At 37.2% G+C, this 19,732-nt stretch overlaps 1 protein-coding gene and 1 long non-coding RNA gene across 10 annotated transcripts in view; one reads left to right on the top strand and one right to left on the bottom strand.

The window, feature by feature from the left end:
• Positions 1 to 19,732, top strand: part of CEP162 (centrosomal protein 162) — a 91,388-nt gene that overhangs the window by 2,159 nt on the left and 69,497 nt on the right. For 5 of the 9 annotated variants that reach the window (XM_035698130.2, XM_035698127.2, XM_035698129.2 and 2 more), the window contains exons 3-7: positions 240 to 302; positions 10,884 to 10,998; positions 14,230 to 14,376; positions 14,732 to 14,915; positions 17,066 to 17,133. In XM_035698130.2, the coding sequence (XP_035554023.2) occupies positions 240 to 302; positions 10,884 to 10,998; positions 14,230 to 14,376; positions 14,732 to 14,915; positions 17,066 to 17,133 (577 nt within the window). The remainder of the gene's footprint in view (positions 1 to 239; positions 303 to 10,883; positions 10,999 to 14,229; positions 14,377 to 14,731; positions 14,916 to 17,065; positions 17,134 to 19,732) is intronic. The other 4 variants (XM_025444449.3, XM_025444452.3, XM_049092327.1 and 1 more) reach the window with 1 other exon arrangement.
• LOC112658356 (uncharacterized) lies at positions 7,589 to 12,381 on the bottom strand. The gene is made up of 2 exons (XR_003135645.3): positions 12,164 to 12,381; positions 7,589 to 7,881 (listed from the first exon to the last, which is right to left on the bottom strand). It is a non-coding gene; the product is annotated as an uncharacterized LOC112658356 (long non-coding RNA).

Genomic DNA, 19,732 nt, shown 5'->3' with positions numbered 1-19,732 from the left:
AGTTTGACAAGCAACTGATGCAAAACTTAAAAATTATTATACAAAACATAACTAAAAGGAACATGACAATTCCAAAATGTATGATGGTTCTGAACCATGACCCTAGGTCTGAAGAAAGCCATCTGAACAAAAGACCAGCGAGAATCATGTGAAATTCAGCATTAGTCATGTGCTTATCAAATTCAGTAGTCAATGTGCTTATCCCCTAACTTTGTGCAATTGAGTTTCTATTTTTCCAGAAAAGTTTATCCATGTGTAGTAAGTGGTGTCTGCTATCACACATATGCCTCCTTGCTCAGCAGGTAAGTAATACAGAGCTATGTGATTGTTCAAAACTACTTTAGCCAACGAGTTGAATAATCATTGTTGGGTTACTATTGTTTTGGCTGTAGAATTGACCAGCTCTCTTAATTTTAGGGAAAATTTTCTGATTGTGTCTGTTAGACTTACTCTGCAGGGAGAAAGGTTCTCTCTATGGAGGCAAACCTGGAATTTCATGCCTCCTGGAAGTTCTCATTTCAGATGACCATGAAGGTTTAGTGACGTAGACCGATAGGAAGCTGCTAATTTGTTGTGAACCAAAAATAGAACAGTGAATACAGCAGGAGCACATTGTTCTTTTATCCATCAGCAGTCAAGGCAATTAATTGCCCAAGCCTAGGGGCCATTACCAAAACCTCCACAGTTAGAAAAGTAGCCAGTAGCTGCACATAGGGCTCCCTCATAAGTATTAGCATTTATGGACCCATTTGTCAGTATAGAGGCATTAACATTATTCAACCAAGACTCAAATACCATGTTATCACATATTGAAAGTTTTCCTGAATATATGGGTATGACAGCCAGCTTACAAGTGGCCTAACTTACATTGGCTGTTCCCCAGCGTGTTTTACATATGTATTCAAGAGATCTTGTTTCTCCTGCCTAGGGTTGGGTTAAATTGAGGCAGGGAATATGTATGTATGGATTTAAGTTCTAACTTTATAAAATGGATCTGGGGAACACTTTAGGCATGTAGTGGCAATTGGGCTTCCAGCAAAATGACTTGTAGGTGAGCTAAGGGATCACTGTTGCTGTGGGCAGATTGAGGTTTCTGGTGCCACATCCCATAATCAGAGAAGTTCCCCCTTTTGCTGGAGTTGGGAAATGTGGGTAAGCATTATCTATCCATGGAAGAGAGGCAAAAAATAAAGCCTGGTCCAGTCATTTTGTGAAAGTTGTCTTTATCAGATGTCTGCTTTAATTCCTGGAAACTTTACTTTCAGATCACCAGTTGATTTACAGGTCCAGTCTGGGTTTAGTGCTCTCTTTAGATGTGACATGTGAATCCAGGAGTTCGTTTCTTGAAATTTGGTGACACAAGGGTTGGTAAATAGTACCTAATAGGGCACCTCCAACAAGGTTGAAGAGAGAACTTTTTGAGATGTCTTTTGCAGTAGACAAAAATTTCTCGGTTGCAGCGTGACACTTAAGGCCTTTGTCTCCTGAAAATGTGCTGTGAAGCTAGTTCTACTAAAGCATGGTTATTCTCAACAAAAGCAATTAGGCCTTTACAATATTGAAGTGGATCTCTTTTTATCAGCTGTGGGTCAGACAAGGCAGGAGCCAGGTGCATCAGGTGCCCTGTGACTATCTCAAATGGTGTGAGAATTAATGAGTTACAAAAGGGGTGGATCTCAGATTTGGAAGGATCCTATTATGTGCTTGCGTGGGCAGCACATATACTAGCAGGACCTAATTGTAGTGCTTTTGGCTAGGTTAGTTGAAGTATCTTCACAGATTTTGCCAATTGAGTCTTAATGGTGCTATTAATGTGTTGATTGGGCCATTAATGCCTGAGGATTGGAGTTGGTAAGCACCGGGATAATGCTGTAGTACCAAACAGCATAGGTTTATTGATGAACTTGACCATTCCCTGATCACTGTGAAGCTTGAGAAGGCTTCCACAGGTAGGAATAATTTTTTTTTCTAATAGGATTTTAGCTACAGAAGAGGCCATACCCTATCTGCAGGGGAAAGCTTCAGATCAGTGAGAAAACAGACAATGACCAAAACATATTATATCCATGAGACAGGGGGAGCTGAATAAAATCCATTTGCCAAACTTTGAGCGGTCCATGGGGCAATTTAAAATGCCAGGGGCTGGTGTGGATGGGTTTCTTAGGTTTGTATTTTGGACAGGTGGGGCAAGCAAAGTAGGCAATTTTTATGGGCTTTTTAATATTTCTCTACCAGAATTAATTCATAAAGGCTGTCTTATCAGTAGAGCAATAATTAATGCATGCGCAGTGGTTAGTAATGAGATTTTTGAGACTCTGGCAGTACTGGATTGTTATTTGGCTCAAGCCAGAGTTCTCTATTTTTATCAAACCAACAATTTTTAGATTTCCATTATTGTTTTTCTTTCTCTGGGGCCAATTGTTGGGCATCTCATGTCAGTTTTATAGATTATCATTTGAAGCAACATCCCTTTGGACCATGACAGAGGGTTGTTTCTCTAAACCAATTGAGAGAAAGAATTGTGACAAGCCCCTGTAGTTCCTCAGAGCCCAGTTACTGAGGATTAGGAAAACATTGGAAAGATTAGTTGAAGGACTTGATGGCATTTGGAGTGCTTAAGTTTGTAACAGTCTTTTTTCCAGAGTCTGGTTTTTTGCAATCATGACAGATCATCAGGTGAGTTTGGGGTTTGTTTAGGGGCCTCCATTTGTTAGAGATGAAAATTAAGGATTTTAGTGGTCTTACTTTTAGTCAAATCATCTAGGATGTAGGCAAGCTGGTTCGCTAAATTAACTAAATCTGGGGCAGACATAGTTGCCCATTCCATCCTGGTCCTTTTAACTTGAAGGGAAAGATCCAGTTTAGCCAGTTAATGAACACAGAATTAAAAGCTACTTGAGTGGACTCGACGTCTAAAATTTTCCTTAAAAATAATCTGAAGTCAATTGTAATAATCATAACCAGGTTCATCAGGTTTTTGTGTGCAAGCCTGATGATGTTCTAATCATCAGGCTTAGGTACAGCTTTTGTAATTGCTCTGTGAAGACTTCTAGTGAATGTTCAGCCTCCTGCCAGAAGTCAGAGATCTGTTTTTCTGAATCTCTTTCAGGATTTTTCTATCAAACCAGTTTCATCCAATGTTAAGCCCGGCACTCCCCAACCAGCATGTGAACTAATTAATATAAATCTGAGAAACCTAGTCAATAAGTTTGAATACCTGTGTTAAATTCCTCAACAAATCTATGAGGATCCTCAGTAACTTTGGGAAAGTTTTTGACTGTAGCCTGTAGTTCAGCTTTAGTCCAGGGAACATAAGAAACTAGTTTAGCAGTTAGATCCTTAGAGGGCTTGATTTTAAAGGGGTTGGGTTCTGATAGGTTCAGAGAAAGAGAGCTGGGAGAGGTTCGGAGTAAAATAGAAATTCAGAAAGAAGAGTAGAATGAGGAAGGGTCTGAAGGGGCTGAGGATAGCGCTGCACGGAAGTAGAAAGATGGCAGCAGAGCAGTGGCCTGAGCACATGCTGACTGCTGCTGTGAGTGTGGAGATGAAGAATCCATCGGAACAGAGAGGGGACTCAGAAGCCCTTTTGACTTCTCTCAGTTATTTAGTAGCTTCAGTTGATTTAGAAATGGCATTTTGCAAAGAGACAGTTTTAGAGTCCTGACTATGTTTGGAAGCCTCCAGGTACCAATCAAAACAGGCATTCCATTCAATTTGTTTAATTTTAGAGCTGTGGTCTTCTAGTTTGGTTTTGAAAGAAGGAAGCTTGAGGAGATCAAAAGGTCCCCAATGATAGTCATTGAAATTCTAAATTTAGCTAAGTTGGTCTATTTCATTAGCAGTGTGCTTGAGGAGGGATCATAGTTTTTAGACATAAAGTCCATCAGGGTCTCAAGAAGAAGGCTGTCCTGAGAAAGTTTGAGGATTAGGATTCCATTAGTCAATCCAGAAGTTCAGAAAAACACATGAATACTCACCAGAAGGGACAAAGTGTTCACAAAAATAGAAATAATAAAGCTTTTAAACAGATCCTGAGTAAAGCCAGAGAGCTCAAAGTGCAAAGAGAGCAGAGCTTGGATCCAGGAGAGACTAACTCTCAAACTCCAGGGTCTGGGAGAAAACTATGAATTCACTGAATTCACTGAACCTGTTTGTTTACTGGCCTCAGAGTTGTTGGAGTCTTCTCTGGATCCCACTTCTGATCACCAAGTAATGTTGACCTCAAAAATAAAGCAGCCAGTTGTTTTACCATTTGTTTGGGAATGGCAGAAGACTTGCAATTTGGACTTGCAAGCTATGGCAAAACCCTAGGCAAGACCTGAGATCAAAGGAGAGGAACATAACTTCATAGAGAAAAGGAGGAAGTTGGGAGGGGCTGCTTTCAATGAAAGTCTATTGGAGGAAAGCAAGAGTTCAGGGGTAGTAGTGTCAATGATGGCTTCTCATTGACAGAGCTGTTTTGCTGGGCATGAAGAAAAACTTTCCTTCCTCCTGTTGGGGTAGTAAAGTAGGCTTCCTCCTATTGAAAAATGCAAGAAACACTACTTTGTTGGAGTCTGTAATTTTTTTTGTATATTTTTTTATTGGAGTTCCATTTGCCAACATATAGCATAATACCCAGCGCTCATCCCATTAAGTGCCCCCCTCAGTGCCCGTCACCCAGTCACCCCATTCCCCCACCCACCTCCCCTTCCACTGCCCCTTGTTTTTTTCCTAGAGTTAGGAGTCTCTCATCTTCTATCACCCTCTCTGATATTTCCCACTCCTTTTCTCTCCTTTCCTCTTTATTCCCTTTCACTATTTTTTTATATTCCCCAAATGAATGAGACCGTATAATGTTTGTCCTTTTCCAATTGACTTACTTCACTCAGCATAATACCCTCCAGTTCTATCTACGTTGAAGCAAATGGTGGGTATTTGTCGTTTCTAATGGCTGAGTAATATTCCATTGTATACATAGACCACATCTTCTTTATCCATTCATCTTCCTATGGACACCAAGGCTCTTTCCACAGTTTGGCTGTTGTGGACATTGCTGCTTATAAACATTGGGGTGCAGGTGTCCTGCCTTTTCACTGCATCTGTATCTTTGGGGTAAATCCCCAGCAGTGCAATTGCTGGGTCATACGGTAGTTCTATTTTTAACTCTTTGAGGAACCTCCACACTGTTTTTCAGAGTGGCTGTACCAGTTCACATTCCCACCAGCAGTGCAAAGGGGGACACCACATCCTCTCCAACATGTGTTGTTTCCTGTCTTGTTAATTTTCACCATTCTCACTGATGTGAGGTGAACACTTCTGAAAGAAATTGAGGAAGACACAAAGAGATGGAAAAATATTCCATGCTCATGGATTGGAAGAATTAATATCGTGAAAATGTCAATGCTACCCAGGGCAATTTACACACTCGGTGCAATCCCTATCAAAATACCATGGACTTTCTTCAAAGAGTTGAAACAAATCGTCTTAAGATTTGTGTGGAATCACAAAGGACCCTGAATAGCCAGGAGAATACTGAAAAAGAAAACCAGAGCCAGGACATCACAATACCAGATTTCAAGTTGTACTACAAAGCTGTGATCATCAAGACAGTGTGGTACTGACACAAAAACAGACACATAGATCAATGAAACAGAATAGAGAACCCAGAAATGGTCCCTCAACTCTATGGTCAACTAATATTCGACAAAGTAGGAAAGACTATCCCCTGGAAAAAGGACAGTCTCTTCAATAAATGGTACTGGGAAAATTGGACAGCCACGTGTAGAAGAATGAAACTAGACCATTCTCTTACATCATACACAAAGATAAACTCAAAATGGATGTAAGATCTAAATGAATCCACCAAAATCCTAGAGGAGAACACAGGCAACACCCTTTTTGAATTTGGCCACAGCAACTTCTTGCAAGATACATCTATGAAGCAAGGGAAACAAAAGCAAAAATGAACTATTGGGACTTCATCAGATAAAAAGCTTCTGCACAGCAAAAGAAACAGTCAACAAAACTAAAAGACAACCTACAGAATGGGAGAAGATATTTGCAAATGACCTATCAGATAAAGGGCTAGTATCCAAGATCTATAAAGAACTTATTAAACTCAACAGCAAAGAAACAATCTAATCATGAAATGGGCAAAAGACATGAACAGAAATCTCACAGAGGAAGACATAGACATGGCCAACAAGCACATGAGAAAATGCTCCGAATCACTTGCCATCTGGAGTCTGTAATTGATGACAAGTCGATAGGGTGTGAGAGCTCCCCCTTCAGACCTCCCAACTGTATTTTAAATGAAGTTTCCTGTTTTCAGTTTCACAAGTGCATCACCAAGCTCTGTCAGCTTTTCCTCCAGAATCTACCTGTCACCTTCCTAGTTATTTTCCTGTTCACTACCTCCAACCTAGTCTGGAGCACTGTCTTCTCTCCTGTGCTACTATAACAGTTCCCACATACTGCCCCCTCCCCCAGTCCAATTCCTTCACCCCACTGCCACCAGCGTGATCTGTAACATAAATCAGATTGTTCCTCTCCTTTGTAAAACACTGTTGGCTTCCTGTCACCAATGGAATAAAATTCAAACTCCTTCCTATGGTTTATAAAGCCCTGGCTGATTTTTGCTCATGTTGTCCTCATTCATTTTATATCTCTCTTCCCCCTTATCTACTTATGCTGCGATGGCCTTTTTTCTCCCTTAGACATGCCAAGATCCTTTCACATTAGGAGCTTTTCGGGAACTGGTCCCTCTGCCAATAATTTTGTTTCCCTATCCTTTACCTGGTTGTTAAAGATCCCATCTTAAATATCACTACCACAGAGAGGTTTTTATATATATTTTTTCTATTTATCCAGTAAAAAAGTAACCAGCAAGTTACTTCCTTGTGTGTCATATATTTAATTCTCTGTGTAGCACTTGGCACCATTCATGATTTTACTTGTGTCTGTTTTCTGCCTCCCATTGTAAGAATGTATGATTTGTGATGTGGCAGCTACATGTTCACTGCTATACCTGAAGTACCTAATAGATGTTTAATATATATTTGCTGAATGAGTAAATTAGAGGGTTGCACTATATCCTATGTGTTTATATAAATAGGCCTTGTAGAGCATTCAGGAAAGCCACATTTTAAGCAATTATACTAATATTGTATAATTGTTCATAAAGGGAGCTAGATATATGATGTAGTAGAAAACTACAGTTTCAGTAACAGGAAAAATAATGCCTACAAAGTAGGCATTGTTTGTAGATTGTTGTAAGGGTTTAAAAAAGCATCTAATGATTATCTGAATGTAACAGACACTCAGGTTAAGAATCTCACTTCCCATTTGAAAACTGATTTTTTACTTTCAAATATGAAATTTTATTTTGAAAATTAAACTTAATAGGAAGTATTTTCACTGTAAAAGATAAAAAGCAGTACAAACCAATTTTTTTCCTTCTGCCCCTCATTTACCACCCCTTAAACACCCTCTATCCCTCCCACTCTTCCTCTCATATTTAGCCTCAACTCATAAAAACATTTATCTCATGTTAGAGATTTGGGTAAGCAGCATCTCGTTTGTTTTTTTTTAATAATGAAAACCATGATTTTAGAGCCATGTTAACTTTTTTAATCATTTTGTTAAATTATTGTTCAAAGAATTTATTCATTTATTCAATTTATGGAGGTTGGTGGGACCACCCTTTTTTTTTAATAGCTCTCTTGAGTTGTCATATACCATACGATTCACTTGTTGAAAGTGTACAATTCCAGGGTACCTGGGTGGCTTAGTTGGTTAAGTGTCCAAGTTTTGATCTCAGTTCAGATCTTGATCTCAGGTTCGTGAGTTCAAGCCCCATATTGGAATAGCGCTGGGGAGGAAAGCCCAGCTTGGAGCCTACTAAGAAAAAGTGAAGTGTACAATTCAGTGGTTTTTAGTTTTTTCACGGCAATGAAGCTATTACCACAATCACGTTTAGAACATTTTTGTCATCCTCAAAAGAAACCATGTATCCATTACCAGTTACCCCTTTCTCCAGCCTTGGGGGCCACTAATCTACTCTCTGTCTCTGAATATATTCTGATTACAGACATTTCATAGACATAGAATTAAATAATATGTTGTCTTTTGTGACTGGTTTCTTCCACTCAACCTTGGCTGAAACAAGGTGCATCCATGTGGTAGCATCTGTCAGTACTTCGTTGCTTTTTATAGCTGAATAACGTTCCATTGTATGGGTTTACCACATTTTGTTTATCCACATATCAGTTGATGAACATTTGAGTTCTTTCCACTTTTTGGCATTTATAAATAATGCTTCTATGAAAAGTCATGTACAAGTTTTTGTGAGGTTGTATGTTTTAATTTCTGTTATATGTATACCTGGTAGTTGGTATGGTGAGTCATATGGTAACTTTGTTTAACCTTTTGAGGAATATAATTAGTATATTAGGATTCCAGTTTCTCCATATGCTCACCAGCACGGTTATTTTCTGGGTACCAGCTTTTGTGTTTTGTTTTTAATAGTAAGAATCTGGAAAGCAGTGTGGATGATTATCAAAAGGGAGAATACCTACAATGTATTAGATAGTAGGGTGAGCACCCTGCATTTCATTTTCTGATCTTTGTCACAAGCTTGCAAGGTCAGTGGTACTATGACTTTTTTAACAGATTGAATAAACTGAAAAAAGGATAATTTTTCTGAAGCAACAGCAAATTGAAATTAGAATTCGAACTCAGATTTGTCTGGCCTCCAAAACCTATACTCCTTCCACACTCTTGGCCATGGGGCTTAAGAGAAATAGACTGAGTCTGAGGCAGATTGTCAGAATTTGGTGAACAGTGAGATATAGGGAGGAGAGAGAAATGGAACATTTCAAGGTGTTGACCAAGTTCAGAGACTGAGTGGAAAGTGATGAAACTAAAATTTAGTTAAAGAATAGTTTCCCAGAACACGGGTGGCTCAGTGGTTGAGCAGTGCGTTTGGCTCAGGGCATGATCCTGGGGTCCTGGGGTCAGGTCCCACATTGGTCTCCCTGCATGGAGCCTGCTTCTCCCTCTGCCTCTGTCTCTGCCTCTCTCGGTGTGTCATAAATAAATAAATAAATAAATAAATAAACAAATGAATGAATGAATGAATGAGTGAATAAATAAATAAATACTTTTTTAAAAAAAGGAAGAATACTTTTCCTCCCCTCTTCCCCTCCTCCTGTCTGATGTTCTTTTTGAACATTTTAAAATCGGGATTATTTTAAGTCATTGCAGTAGAGTTCTTTGGTTGGCAGGTGGAAATTTGTGCAGTCATCTTGGAAGTTTAAAAGGGTATCCTGGTGACATTGTCCCAGTTGGGGGACTACATACTACAGTGGAAAGTGGACAAGTGTTATCAGACCTGTTTGAATCCTAGGTCTGTAATACTTACTAACAGTAGCAACTGGGGCAAGTTGCTTAACTTCTCTGAGCTTACCCCCATCAATAAATCTTGATTGAATGCTTAGAGATTGAGATAATCTGGGGATAGATCCTAATACACAGCAGGCATGGAATAAATGTTGGTTTCTTCTCCAGGAAACGTGTAGAGTGAGGATAAAAAGAACAAGGACAGAGTCCTGGGGAAGTCTAGTGTAAAGAAATGTGCAAAAGAGCCAAGACCTATTGAAATAGACGGGTGGGAAAAGTCCCAGAAGTGAAGTATAATTTGGAGGAAGTGAGGTTGTGACATCAAGGATAGAGAGTTTTTGGAAGAGTCAGTCACCAGTATCAAATTCCGTGATGTAATCAGGGAAGATGACCAGCATGGTCTTTTATTTGTGGCATCCAGGAGGCCTTTGGAACCTGGGCAAGAGCTGTTTTGGGATGGGAACCAGCTTTTCAAGAGTTGAGGAGTAAACTCAAGAAATTGGTATGTAGAAGAAAGTGATAGGTAGAATAAAGGAGAGGTGGGAATAAGTAACTTATTCTTTTTTGTTTTGTTTTACTTTGCTTTTAAAAAAAAAAAAAAGTGGAGTACACTTGAATGTTCATTCTTCCATTCCACAGTTGTACGAGGCCCTGAGGTTACAGCAAGGGGCAGGTTTATAACCTGAGGGAAGGAGGCAGGGGAGTCTGAAAGGGGAGTGAAGATATAGAGATCATGTGGAATGAGCAAGGAAGTGAGAACCTAGAACGGTGGGAAGTGACTGACCCCTCTGCAAGTTCTCCTTGGTGTGGAAACCATTTCTTTTCTGAAAAAGGAAAGCAGTGCCTTCACAGATGAGTGTAATGGTGGAATAAGGGAAAGGAGACTGGTTTTTGCCTGAGAGCTTTCTTTTCTCAGTGAAGAGAGAGGCCAGGTTACTGACAGAGTGGTGGCAATGGCTGTGGGTGGAGTTAGGATTAGAGTAGGGGATTTTTTAGGATTGTGGTAAAATTTGGACCTGAAGAATAGAAAAATAAATAAAATTTTATTAAAGTTTCTTAGTCATTGTGACAAAATGCTGATTTTTCTGGCAAACTCAATTCATCTGGTCTTAGAATTTTGTGCTCTTTGAGAATGATGCTGGGTAATTTTGTGCAATTTTTATTTATTCATATACCCTAGAGAATGGGTATACTTTCACATACTTCATTTTTTTCCCCTTCTTGATCAAGTTTCTTGATAAGTTTTCTTTATTTCTTTGTTGTTATCATTGATGTTTTCTCCCTGGTTAGTTTACTTATTTAACTCTGGATATGAAATTGATGTTCAGAGATATATGCTTGATTTTTAAGTTATTTTAGCTACATATGTTTAAAAGCAAATTTATTGTTGCTGAGAATTTTGTTTATGTACGTGATAACTGAACTGTGAAAGAACTAAGAGAAGCATTTTTAGTAATGAATCTGGGATTCTCAAATTTTAATTCAGTAACTTGTATCTATAGCTTTCAGATGATTCTTTTGATAATTCAAGCAAAACACCTAGACAACCTAAAAGAGAAGTGAAAAAGAAAGATGCAGTGCCATGGTGGATAACTGAAGATGATTTTGAAGATGGTGGTAAATATTGCTCATTTTTTTATTCCAAATTATTTGACCACAAGGGGTCAGTCAAGACTTTCAATTTGGGATTTTGTTGTTGGACTATACATCTATAAAGAAGATAATAGTAGTAACATGACTTTTTGAAGCTTGAATTTTCATATAACTTTGCTTTAATATATATTATATAATTGAGAATCTATGATGTTCCTGCATTATCAGGTTATATTACATTGGGATAATTTTATGTTTATCTAAATTAATATGATGAATGATACACGTATATTTCTCTATTTCCCTGTATAAATGGTAAATTGATTTAAAGTGATTTAATAAAATATTCTGACAATGTATTAATGTCATCACATTAGAAAGATTTTAACAAATCTTTAGATTTTTGGTATCACAGTCTGTTAATAACAGTAGTAAAAAAATAATTTTTTTTGCCATAATGGTAAAGAACTCATTATTGATCCTGTTTGATTTATGTGTATACCTTTCCCAGAGTTGTTCTTAGTCGCATCTTTACAAATGGAAAACTACTCTCTGGAGTATTTGCTTTGGTATACCTGCTGTGTATGATACTGCATATCCATAAGGAACCCTATGTTAACCTATGTTTATACTATTTATGGATCACTAAGCAGCATTTTATAAACTTAGAAGATTTCTATATCCTCAGGGGGAAATGTGCCCCATAGCTTTTGTTTTTCCCCCATGAAATTGAGCCCAGATTCCTTAATGTGACCGCTAAGGCTCTACATCATCTGACTAGGACCTTCCTTTCCAGCTTCCTGTGCCCCAGCCGTACTCCGTTATTCCCTATCTCCTGGAAACATCATTGACTCTATGCATTAGCTTTGTGCATTAGCTCATGCTTTCTCACCACTAGACTGCCTTTGCTTGCATCCTTCTTCCCTAACTCTTCTAGCTCCCTTCTCAACATAATTATTTTCTCCTTTGTTTTGATTTCAGAACACCACAATAGCACTTACATATTGTGCTGATAGTCATAACCTGTAGGGCTGCTCCTGAGGTTGGGAGCTTTGTGAGGACAGGAAACACTTTTTTTTTGTTTGTATTCCCCTGCCCCCAACAGTAAATAAGTAATAAATGCATTTAATAAATGAATGTTAGAGTGAAAGTCATTTCTCTGTCATTAAAACTATAAATAAGGAGTTACCTTATTGAAAAATACAGCTCATTTTTTCATAAATCCCCCAACCATGTAACAATGCTAAAGTTTGCATGTAAAGAATTCTTTTTTAGAATCTCCCTGCCGTTGGTGCTTGAAAATAATATTATATGATAAAGTACAATTGGAATTGTTCACAAAGATTTAAGACTTCATTAGCATTAACATCTCTTTCCAGAAAGTAATGTGTAAGAGATAAAATGTACTCATCCCAAAGGGAAAAACTAGGTCCTAGACTAACAATTGAATGTAACATGACTAAAGGGACTAATTTTTAAGAAAGAATTTGTCAATCAAAAGTGGATTTGATTAGTAAAAGATGCAAAGAATTATATTTAAGAAGCAAGCTTTGACAATATCCATTTAAACAGAGGAGAGGGGATGCCTGGGTGGCTCAGTGGTTCCAGGATCGAGTCCCACATTGGACTCCCCACAGGGAGCCTGCTTCTCCCTCTTCCTATATCTCTGCCTCTCTCTCTGTCTCTCATGAATAAATAAATAAAATCTTTAAAAATAAATAAATAAACAAACACAGAGGAGAGGGTTTCTCCACCCAAGGATATAGCAATCACAGTCATTTCTGAGTTCATGTTATGTTGTGCATACTAGGCACTAGTGTATAGACTAGATATGATTCCTGCCATCAAGAGCATAGAAGCTTCTGAGGGGGAAGTAAACACCCTTTTGTGGAGAGAAATGCATTACTAATCTTAGACAGCATTAAACATCAACATTGAGCTACTTCAACCTTATAATTTTTTCTTTCAATTGCCATAAGGATAAAATGTTCTGCCTAGAGGATGAAACAATCTAATCCTTCTACTGGTTATAATCTTCATTATAAATAAGCAAATTGGGTCTTGGTTTTGTTCATTAGTCTCTTATAAACTCAATGTGGGTCACATCCCTGAGTCCAACTTCAGAGCTAATGTGAGACCCCCATAGGCCCCAAAATAGCATCCCACCCATGGCATTACGTTTTTCATTTGAAACGTCTTTAGATAACATCTCTTGATTTTCTGTGACCATGGAAGTTATTATTTGATCTGTAAAACCGTTATTCTCACAAAACCATAAAAAATAGATTCTAGGGTGGCCCGGGTGGCTCAGTGGTTTAGTGCTGCCTTCAGCCCAGGGAATGGTCCTGAAGACCTGGGATCGAGTCCCACATCGGGCTCCCTGCATGGAGCCTGCTTCTCCCTCTGCCTGTGTCTCTGCCTCTCTCTCTCTCTCTCTCTCTGATGAATAAATAAAATCTTTAAAAGAAATAGATTCTAAGTCCTTTCTAAGAGGACACTAATTAGGAAAATAAAGTCAGAATTTGTGACTTCTTGGTAAGACTTCCTTCTAAGCAAAAGTGATATTCTTCTAATCTTAATATTTATATCTTACAATGTAATTATTTAACTTTTCCATTTTTTACTTTTTTATAAAAAATGTATGCTATTATGATAAAGAAATTTTGAATATTGTATAGCCTTTTCAGTGTTTTCTAATGTTTTTGGAATAAAGAGCAAAACTCCTGGCTGTGAGTACTGGCCTAGTCGGACCATCAGCTCCTGCTCTGAACTTATCTCCACCTAGACTCACCCTCATTCTCTAGATCCAACCTCACTGGCCTTTTTGCATCCTCCAATGTTGGCCTGCCCCTCCCATTGCTGACCATGTGTACCTTGTGTCTGTCCTACCTGGATTTGTTTTCCTTTTCTAATTCACCTAGTTATTTCCTACTTTTCCTTTACATAAGGCAGAACATGTACGATATACTGTCTTAAATAATTGTGCTTCAAAGTAATTTAAAACATTTTATCTCATTATGTAAACTTTTTGAGATTATTTAATAAGATACACTGCAAATAAATAGAATTATAGTTCTTTTTTTGTGAACTTTAGGTCTGATGGATTTTTATTTAATACACCAGATTTATTTTGTAACTACTGTCCATAAAATTAGCTAACAAAAAATGTTAGTACAACACTATTACTGGTTAGTAAATAGTCAAAACAGTTTTCTAAACATAAATATCCAACTGTATCTTAAATCCTATCCTTAGGACTGCTTGGAACAAATGTAAGCTATCTGAAAACAAAGAAACCTTCTCCGCCTATTATAGAAATAGAAGAGGACTCTGCTGAAAGGATTCAGTTTCTTCAGAGCAGTGGAACCTCCATCTTAAGTATTGACAGCTTAGAAACAAATGGTAAGAAATGTGAGGGATATGAGTTGATAGGTCAATTACTATGCTTGATTAGATTAAATGCTATAATTATACTATGCCATAATTAAAATTTTTACAAAAATTAACTTGTATTTTGAAGCCTCCTTTACTGAACCATGTACACTTAATTAATACCTTCCTAGAAGATTTAGAATTAGATCTTGAGAGAAGCCTTATAACCTTACATACCGATTATGAATACAAGTCTGTACTTGGTTGGTAAGAGATTAAAGTATGTTTTAAATTTAAAAAATTTTTCTATTAATAAATAAATCATTAAAATTAATATTATCAAAATTCTTCATATTAATAAAATGTATTTGTGCTTTTCATTTAGAGATAGTAGTTTCTGAACTCAATCATAGTGTCCTTGGATTGGGATTAGACACATTAGAAGAACAAGAAGAAAAAGAGCAATTTTTTGCCAGGCTTGAGGAAGGCTTAACATCTTCCATTGATTATTCAAGATTAAATAAGGAACTGGATTCTAATGACTCCACGCAATTTAAAGCTTTACATAGGTAATGTATGTACAATATTGACTAATCATTAAATGATTTCTTTCTATGTTTTTCTATATTTTTAGAAGACTGGTGTATGCATGGACTTCAGTGGGTAAACATGATAACAAACAAAAAGTAAATCTTATTTTTAGCTCTTTTCTCTGTTCATTATTTTGGTCATGCTTTCTCTTATATATTGAATGGAATTTGTTGATTTGTGTTTGAGACCCCACTCTGCATCCAGATACCTGAAATGTCCAGCCTAAGATGCTTTTGAGACTAATGGCACATGGCAAAAAGACCTTATTAGGAAAGTAACTTCTTAAGTGATTTTACATAGATAAAATAAATAAGAGAGTTCAAGTAGCTGTTATAAACTCTGAGAAAAAAAGAAAAGAAAGGGGAACAAGGAGTAAAGACCAGATTTGTCTCTGTCCTACCTTTGTATGGTTGACCCTGATGATAATCAGGAAACCTCATTTATCCTGGGTCTCCTACTAATTGAGCTGGTATTCTGTACATACAGTAGACCTTTGACCTGTTAAAATGATAAATGGAAGTCAGATTACAACTTTTAAGATTTTAAGAACACCAAACTATAATTACATTAAGGGTGAGGAGAATCATAACCTCTGGTTGTTAGAGTACCTGGTCTCCTTAGGATGCTTAGTTTCTTAGAGACTATGAATAAAGTGGTGCAGTGACTGTCATGAATTATGGAGGGTTTGAGATTTTTACCCTACTTGCAAGCTAACAAGTGACCCTGCCAGTTTTATGGATGCTGACAATAGACATAGGATTCCTGGGTTAGAAACAAAGGACCTTATTTCTTACAACAGAAGCCTATCTGAGTCTCACGTTTATTTGCCTCACTTCCCACCCTGCCCCACAAAGCTTGTGGAGGCACCACGGAGAGTCCATGAAGGCTGTCTGCGTGGGCACTGGGTTGCCTTATAGGAGAGGATCACTGAGCTTGGGGAATCTGTTGCTTTTATGTAAGAGGAAACAGGCCTACTTCTTTTCTGGGAGGAGATACTGCATCATCTCTCAAGGTGGCTCACAGCAACACAATTGTGGGAAATAACCTAGGAAAGAGGAGTTTGTGCCTTGAGTTCCTGGTGTACCCCACAAAAACATGCTGGGACATTCAGGGTAATTGCCTCTCCCAATAGTAACAACACAGATGAAGTATACACAGGTTTGTTAGCTATAAGTTTGGGCCCCTTTATAATATTTCTTAACTTTTTCTTATTTTTTTTTAAGGTTTTATTTATTCAGGAAAGTCAGAGAAAGTGGGGGGAGGGGGAGGTAGAGACACAGGCAGAGGGAGAAGCAGGCTCCATGCAGGGAGCCCGACATGGGACTCGATCCTGGGTCTCCAGGATCACACCCTGGGCCGAAGGTGGCGCTAAACCGCTGAACCACCCAGGTTGCCCCTCTTTTTCTTATTTCTTAGCAGTATTCTTAACTCCTGATATTTCTGTTCTTGGACAGGCTAGTCAGAGTGCTGAATACCATTGGATATGTAGTACTGTTTGCTGCTATTATTATAGTTTTATATCTTCATGGATTTGCTGATAATCTCACTAAAGACAGGGTTAATGGACTGAAAAAAGTAGGGCAGATTCCTCGGTTTGCAAGAAAGCAGTGTATGAACTAACCCCAATATAATTAAATTTGCTCAAGTGCCTTTGTCACTTTCTGAGTTTTTATTAGTTTAAGGTCCCTATTCAGCCTGTATTTCATGATTAAAATGCTTATTAACATGTAAATGCTGAACCTGAAAAACCTGAAATTTTTTTCTGGTCAGGTTCTGGCCTGACGTAGACTTCACTGTTACTCCTAGCTTGTGGTCAATTTCTGATTTTTAGTGTAGAAAGAACATCTGGGTCCTGAGACACGTAAATGCACACACTTATGTATAAAACTGTGTGTATTTGTGTATAAAGTTAATGGCATTTTTCTCTTTGTATTAATTTGATAGCTACAATAAGGCTTTGAGGGTCCTTTATTTTCACATTTTCTTTATAGTGCCCAAATTCTTAGTTTTTGATAGAATAAGAGTACTTGAGAAGAAAAATATAATGTTAGAGTTTTTTTTAAATATGCACAAAAGATTGCATGGAATGTATTAACATTTAATTCTGAATTAAGTAATTTTTTTTCAGTAATCAAATTGATGTAGAACTAACTGAAGATAAACATGAGAATGAATCAAAACATGAAGAACTGGCAGGTAATTTCATTGGTTTAAAAATGTACAATATTTGAAAAGATAATATAACTTAATAAAGACATTGATAGAAAAAGAAAAGGAAAATCTTATCTTGGAAAGAGCTTAGATTAGGTTGAGTAAACTGCCTATGTTACAGTCTGAGGTACTAAGAAATGGTTGAGAGTGCACTGCTGCATCATTTGTTGGGAGTGGGTGGTGGATCATTTCAGAAGACAAGAAAAGGACGAGGGGAATCTTTGGAGCCAGGACCAATATCTCTAAAGCATGGCTCAGTAGGTATTTCTTTTTCTACTTTGACTTTAACATGTCTCTGTTTTTATATTTAAAATGATTTTCTCATGGGTAGTGTATAGCTGGGTTTTTCTTTTTTATCCACTCTGACGATCTCTGACTTTTAATTGAAATGTTTCTACCCTTAATAAAAATATATTCATTGGTATGGTTATTTATTCTTTTGCCATTTGTTGTGTTGCTTTTGTCCTGCAGTCTGTTGGATTGAGTATTGTAGTGTTCCATTTTATCCCTTCTTTTGGCTTGTTAGTTATACCTCTTTGTTGTATTTTCCTTCTTAGTTTCTCTATGATTCGTACTATGCATCTTTAGCTTATTAAATAGATTCTACTTTCAGATGACATTATATCATATTTATATGAGTCTTAAAAACAGCAACTCCCCTCCTCAACCTTTTTGCTATTTTTGTCAGATATTTTTTTCTGTATATCCTAAAACTCCATGATGTATTATTATCACTATTGTTATTATTACTATTGCTTTTAATAGTCTATTTAAAACATTTTTAAGGAAAGGACACCTGGGTACTCAGCGGTTGAGCGTCTGCCTTCGGCTTAGGGCATGATCCTGGGCTGCTGGGATCGAGTCCCACATAAGGTGCCCTGCATGGATCCTGCTTCTCCCTCTGTCTGTGTCTCTGCCTCTCTCTATGTGTCTCAAATAAATAAATAAACAAACTTTAATAATTTTTTAAGGGAGATAAAAATTAATATTTATGTAAAAATGTTTTCCATGTATTTATCATTCTCAGTTTTTTTGTATTCTTTTATATAGATTTGAGGGCTTTTTTAACTTCTTATTTAAAATGAATTTTAAAAAATTAATTTTTAATTTGAAGTAAAGCTGGTATATAACATATTATTTTCAGGCACACAACATAATGATTTGATACACTGTGAAATGATCACCATAACAAATCTAGTTAACACTATCACGAGTACAAAAAACAAAACAAAACATTTTTTCCTTGAGATAAGAACTTTTAAGATCTACTGTTTTAGCAATTTTCAAATACAGTTGACTGTCCAGCATAGGAGCTAGGAATGCTGACCCCCTGCATAAAAATCTGTGTGTAACTTTTGACTCCCCCCAAAATTTAATTACTAATAACCTCTCATCGATTGGAAGCCTTACGATAACAAAAAGATTTGATAAACACATATTTTATATGCTATGTATATTATTATATACCATATTCTTAAAGTTAGCTGGAGGAAAGAAAATGTTATTAAGAAAATCATAAGGGGGCAGCCCCGATGGCTTAGCGGTTTGGCACTGCCTTTGGCCCAGGGCGTGATCCTGGAGACTGGGATCGAGTCCCACGTCGGGCTCCCTGCATGGAGCCTGCTTCTCCCTCTGCCTGTGTCTCTGTCTCTGTCTCTCATGAATAAATAAATAAAATCTTTAAAAAAAATCATAAGGAAGAGAAAATACATTTATAGTATTGGACTGTATCAGAAAAAAATCCTCATGTAAGTGGAACTATAACAGAGTTCAAACCCATGCTGTTCAAGAGTCAACTGTGGTAGCTATCTAGTATTTTGAGTTTCTGTATAGTATTTTTTTTAGCCTGGTTTTGTGGCAGTTTGATGTAGGTGTATCTTGTTATGCTTTTCTTGTATTTATCCTACTTGGAGGTAATTGAGCATCTTTGATCTGTGAATTTGTAGTTTCCATCAAAATGAAAAAATGTTTTGCCCACTAATTCTTCAAATATTTCTGTAACCCCCTGCCCTCTGACTCTAATTACAGTTGTGTTAGATGGTTAAATTTTGTGCCATAGGTCATTAAGGCTCTTTCATTTTTTAAAGCTATTTTCCTCTTTGTGCTTCAGTTTTTATTGTTAGGTCTTCAGATTTACTGATTTTTTCTTCTTTCCTTTGATATTCTGTTAATTCATTGAATCTTTTTTCTTTCAATCTAGAAGCTCCTTTTAGGTATTTTTTAAAATCTCTATGGAATCTTCTCTCATGTTCTTTTTTTTTTTTTTTTTTCTTGTTAAGTCCTTAACAAAACATATTCTGCTGATCCCAATGTGTGTGCATTTCTGGGTCTCTTTCTATTGACTGCTGCTTTTCCTTGTAAGTCTAGTTATTTTTTTTATTGGGTGTTGGATATTGTAGATTTTTATGTTGTTGAGTGTCTGAATTTTGTTTTCTTCCTATAGTGTTGAGCTTTGTTCTGGCAGATCTTGCTACCTTGATCCTTCCAAGGCTTTTCTTATGCCTTGTTAGGGGAGGTCTCCCGTAGCATTTCGTAGTACAGTTTGACACTAGTACTAAGGCACATCCTTTCTGAGGTTTCTACT

This window comes from Canis lupus, chromosome 12, assembly GCF_003254725.2.
Source record: "Canis lupus dingo isolate Sandy chromosome 12, ASM325472v2, whole genome shotgun sequence".
Classification (NCBI taxonomy): Eukaryota; Metazoa; Chordata; class Mammalia; order Carnivora; family Canidae; genus Canis; species Canis lupus.
This window is presented reverse-complemented; position numbering and strand designations above follow the sequence as displayed.